General features: G+C 43.6%; 1 protein-coding gene across 1 annotated transcript in view; it reads right to left on the minus strand.

The window, feature by feature from the left end:
- LOC107102967 overlaps positions 1-4,704 on the minus strand; it is an 8,956-nt gene extending 4,252 nt beyond the window's left edge. Inside the window, exons 1-4 of the mRNA XM_015402448.1 lie at positions 4,610-4,704; positions 3,799-3,896; positions 3,298-3,435; positions 3,138-3,179 (exon numbers count right to left, since the gene is read on the minus strand). Of these exons, the coding sequence (XP_015257934.1) occupies positions 3,138-3,179; positions 3,298-3,435; positions 3,799-3,896; positions 4,610-4,690 (359 nt within the window). The 5' untranslated portion in view covers positions 4,691-4,704. The remainder of the gene's footprint in view (positions 1-3,137; positions 3,180-3,297; positions 3,436-3,798; positions 3,897-4,609) is intronic.
- Between the last annotated feature and the right edge of the window lie 654 nt (positions 4,705-5,358).

Here is a 5,358-nt window from a genome sequence, read left to right on the forward strand (position 1 = left end):
TGGACTACAAGTTTTATGCAAAAACAGAGACCCGTGAAAAAGCAGGCTGACGTGTTCCAAAGAACAGTTAGTGGTTACCCTACAGGCGTACTGATGCAGGTAAGGAGAACCTTGGTATTCCCATGGATGAATAAGGGTGTGTGTGTGTGTGTGTGTGTGTGTGGGCGGGGGGTTGTATTGTTTAATATAACTAACTTCAGGGTGTTTAATCATCCAATCACAGACCTAGTTCAGTGGCGCATCAAATACTTGTACAGTGAGCTTTTCAGGAGACAGTGGTGACAGCCAATCACAGAGGGCCAATCAGGAGCTTGTGGGCGGTCTAAACTCAGAGAAGCAGGATTCAACTGGAGCTGCGGTTTTCCGCTTGGTCCTAGTGATCGACCAATTTCTGTGTAATGTAACATAACATTGTTTTTGGACAGTAAAAAGTGCAGTGGACCAAAACGGACGATGTTATAACCAAGAAACAATCCTGTAAACCGCCCAGCGAGACTCTCCACGTCCTCCTGGAGATCATCATATTTTGCTTAGAGGTCTCAAACCAGGAATGTTTGTTCTGGTTGCTTAGAAATCTATAGCCACCCACAAAACTCCCCCTGAAAGTTCCTGGTATTCTCTGCAGTTTCCTCTCAATCTAATATGACTGAAGAACTACCAAGTGGAGGCATCTAGAAGTTGTTTTGTTCAGATGAACCTCCGGGGCTGAGTCATAGTAGAGAAACACAGAGCTTCACCACAAGACGATGGAGCTCCTCTGCTTTTAGCCACCATGTTACACAGTCAGATCCTTTCATTTGCTCATATACTGGATATGGTTCTGGATCCATATCCCATGACTGTAGGACCGGACTGGAAAATAAATGGAGCTTTGTGTTTTCCTTAAAGTCCAGCTCCTTTTTCCCCAGAGAAAGAAACACTGTACTGCAGAAAGGGTTCTAATCTCTGTTCCTACCCTGCCTTCATCTTGGACCAACATCCAACTCAAAAAAATAAAGTTAAAATCAATCCACTGGACTTTGCTTCCAAGTTTGAAGACGTTTCTCTTCCATCCAGGAAGATTTTTCAATTCAAAATGTCAGAAATAGCGTTTAGTTCCAGGTTTTATCCAGTGGTGGAAACTTGGAACAAACTTGGAAACACAGTCCAGTGGATTGTTTTTAACTTTCTTTTTTTGGAATGACTATGACCTGATGACTGAAATTCTTCACCAACATCCCTCCCACTCATCTACCAGAAGCAGAGACCACCATCTTGAACTCAGGGGACCAGGCTACTTTTTTATTGTCTAGAACCCTTGTCCTAACCCCTGAACATTCGAAGTCCAAGCAGAAGGTCCAATCCCAATGACACCTAAACAAACTTCTTAATTATTCTGTAAAACACTAGAAACTGCCTGAAAAAAGAACATGACCTGACATGACAGTAAGTGGTCAAACTGGCTACAGTGACTATTTTCCAAACTTGATCCTGGTAACAAATTGATGAAATGTTTAACTAACATGCTAACACCCTACTTTCCAGGCTAGCACACATGTCCACCCTGGAATGCTGACCTTATCTGGTGGCATATAAATGTTCGCAGTAGGTCGAAATGTGAGAAAACGTAGCAAATTATGTGGAACATCAAGACCTGACACCTGTTTGAGGTATGTTATTCTCCTTTAACAGACATCCCAAGTCCAAAAAAGGAATTTCAGGGAGATGCTTATTGCTCATAGATCAGTTTAAAGTCCTGCTGAAATCTTGGTACCACGTCTTGTCTCTGCTTCCCCCAACCACTGAGCCTGCCTCTGTGCCTGTCTTTGTGCACAGAGGCAGATGCACAGAGGCACACATCCAGATTGAACAGTGCATGTCTATTGGAATTAAGGGTATCAAATTCCCAGTTGTACATCAGAATGGGATACTTCATGTTTGCCTCAATGTTATACTCTCTATAAGGGTCAGCTGGAAATAAAATGTGAGTCCCAGAGTGCCTGTTAATTATTAGTTTAAAGCAACACTGTGGGATTTTCTATCCAAAATTGCTATAGCTAGTGGTCATGTGACCCAGAATCACATGGCCAGTCTGAGCTCCCCTTAAATAGGAGGGCTACCTAAGCCAAAAGTTGTTAGCCGAAAAAAACAGATTTGACCCAAGCCACATCAAACATATTTTTGGTTCTCTGAGGTAGGTTTTAATCGAGGGGGTGAAATTTTCCTTGTCTTTACAAGGAACTCTGTGATTTATATTAATCATGGCTGGTTCATTAGCTACAGGGGAGCCCTACCAGGGGCTTCAAGGGCTCCAGACCTGGAAGTTTCAGATCTAGCGGCCCCAGTGCCTAAACATTTACAGTTTTGCTTTAATTTGAAAGAATGTAGGTCAAGTTCTGTTATTCCAAGCACCCTGATAACTAAGATGAATTAATCTTCATCAGCTTAGATGGAGGACATGAATGATGTTGCATGAAAATAAGACCAGCTGCAGTGATGTTTGAGGTGCAGTTGGGTAAATGTTATAGCAGTGGTGCACCTGAGCAGCGTGAGAGCGGCGCTTTCTAACCTTTAAATTGTGCTGCAGTAGCAAACATAGATTTGGGCAATGTTGGGTTGAACTAAGCAGTTTGGAACCACCAGGAAGGTTTGCAGTGGTGTGATGCAGATTCAGCTCTTTAGAAAAAGCATGCAAGCTGAGCTGAAGCTCCCAGAGCCGCACCAGGAGTTCCTCCTTCATCTAATGTGGCTGAACTTACTCCTCCGTTTGATTCGCCTCAGCGCTTTTGCTTTTATTATCTGTGCTGTCCTCACTGTCCTCCTGCAGGTGCTGCAGCCTGAACGAGGAAAAGAGCGGAAAGCTGCGGTGAATCTGAGCAGCTGGAACATCTGGAGCCTTCAGCTTATTGGAGTCTCAAAGCCTGTTTGGCTTTCTAACACAAAACTATAAAAAACTGGAATTCTCTCTGGAATTGATTGTTTTCATCACTTTACTCTTTGTACTGATCAGTGCGTCATGATCGTTAAACTACTTCTGGTATCTTGATTAGGGTTAGGGTTAGGATTCACTGATTCTTCCTCAGGGAAAACAGCAACAGTTCAATTTTCTGTGACAGTTTTGACTTCTTTGGATCTGCAGAAACCTCCTATGGACTTACTCTGGTTCATCTTCATTTTCCTCCTCCAGGATGTTGGGCAGTCTGTGGACAACCAGAAACGTTGGTCAGATCCTTTATGGCTCCTCTGGTTTCAGTGTTTGGAAATCAGCTCCTGACCCTAAATTCTCTTCTGCTTCAGACAGAGCAGAGTGCAACCTACTGCTCATTGGACTCCGGGAGCGTTTCTATGACGATCTTGGCTGAATGCTCCACCTCCAGCTGTCGGACTGCCTCCTCTGCCGCCTTCCTGGCCATCTCCTCAGCAACCCGGGCCGCCTCTAGACGCTCCTGCTGCAGCCTGGTACAGGGGGGGAGATCCAGAATCCAGATCCAGTGTTCAGACAGAAGAAACCCTCTTTTTTTGGATCCTGTACATTTCCTTCTTTCTCTGGTAAACTCTTATAGCTGCAATCTGAACCAGGAATCTACAGCTTAAACTTTTGAAAGTTAAAACGTCCTAATCCATGTAAACCTAAATATGGATACAACCTGAAGATGGTTCAGACAGAAGATCCATAGAGGAGCAGAGATCAGAGCTGCTCTGCTGTTTTTAATGCTGTAAATACTCAAACTATGACATGCTCCAACAACCGTCTCCAAAAGCTGAAGGTCTGGACCACACAAAGACAGGGGAGGAAGATGAAGACGGTGAGCTGCTAACCTTTCCTCCATGTGAGCGAGGACAGCGTCTCCAGCCTCCTTCTTGATACTGTCCATCAGTGGGGTCAGTTCATCTACCTGCGTCTCTGCATCGTCCATCTGCAACCAGTAACAGAGATGTCCTTTAAGTCACTGACAATAAAATCTCACCTGTCCATCCCAGAAACCCATCCTACCTGTTCTATCTGCTAGATCTGTCCCCTGTCCTACCTGTCCCTCCCCTCAGGCTGTCCCACCTGTCCTGCTGTCTTACCTGTCCTATCTCTCCTATATATACTTGGAGGCTCACAGGTCTAATCTGCCACTTCTAAAGTTCCATCAACCCCTCTTCTTCCTCCCTGAGATGTTTGCTCGGGTCTCCAGGAAGTCATCTTCACGTCGTGACCTCGCCTGACCTGCTGCTTCCAGTGATCAGAAGATTTGCTCTTCCTCTTAAGCAATGAATAAATGTACCTAAATAAAGTTGCTGGTAGATAAAAATTCAACTTGCTCATTTTTTTTATTCCAATTTGATAAAATAACTGAAAATGCGACAATGTTCAGCTTTGTTGAGGAATTCCTCAGAGCCGTGTTCAGCCCACTCACTTTCTTTGTAGTTTTAGAACTAACTGTTATAACCCAGACCAGCAATGAACTTTTAATAGAGGAAATACACTCATATGTATGTTTGTGTCATTGAGTCAAAGCTAATTGGAAAATCGTAACCATCCTTAAACATGAACATCTGTTGAACCCAGAGCAGATGTTAAACAGGTGTGGATAAGAACAGGTGGTAAATAATCAGAGTTTCTGCTGAGCTAAAGCACACCCACCTCTATTTTAGACATCTGCTGATTGATCTGCTCATGCGGCTCCTCCTTCACCTCCTCCAGATCTTCCAGGACCAGGTCCATCTTCTTCTCAGCAGAGCCGCCTAAACCCACAGGGACAAGCAGAGCTGGTTAACGTTTCAAACCTGCTTTTTGGAAGGAAGCTGCTCTTTCTTAACCATGGTGGATCCCTCCTCAACTGGTTAGTTGGGTGGTCGAGTGGTTAATTGGTTGGTTAATTGGCTAATTGATTAGTGGGTCCATGGGTTGGTTGATCAGTTGATTAGTAGTTTGGTTGGTTAATCAGGGGGTTGGTCAACTAGTTGGTTGGTTGGTTTGTCAGCTGGTTATTTAGTTGTTGGAGTAATTGGTACGTCAGACGGGTGGTTGGTTAGTTAGCCAATCGGTTGTTCAGTTGATTGTATTTTTGGTTGGATGTTATTTGGTTGGTTGGCTGACTTATTGGTTGTTTACAGGGTTGGTTGGTTGGTTAGTTAGTTGGTTGGTTAGTAGACTCATATCACAGAAATCACTTTGATATATAAAAGCACTAAACCGTCTCTGTGTCTCAGCGTTAATCTATTAAACGATCTAATGATGTCTGCATTCGTTTGAGAAGCTTTTTGGGTTGATCCAACGGGTAAATGTCAATTATCAAAATCAAAGACAGTTTGCAAATAATCTGAATAATAATAGAATTATGACTTTGTACATAAAGAAAGGAAAGAGCCAGAGCTTCCGTGTATTTAAGC

This window comes from Cyprinodon variegatus, unplaced genomic scaffold (assembly GCF_000732505.1).
Source record: "Cyprinodon variegatus isolate N-32 unplaced genomic scaffold, C_variegatus-1.0 Scaffold1349, whole genome shotgun sequence".
NCBI lineage: Eukaryota > Metazoa > Chordata > Actinopteri > Cyprinodontiformes > Cyprinodontidae > Cyprinodon > Cyprinodon variegatus.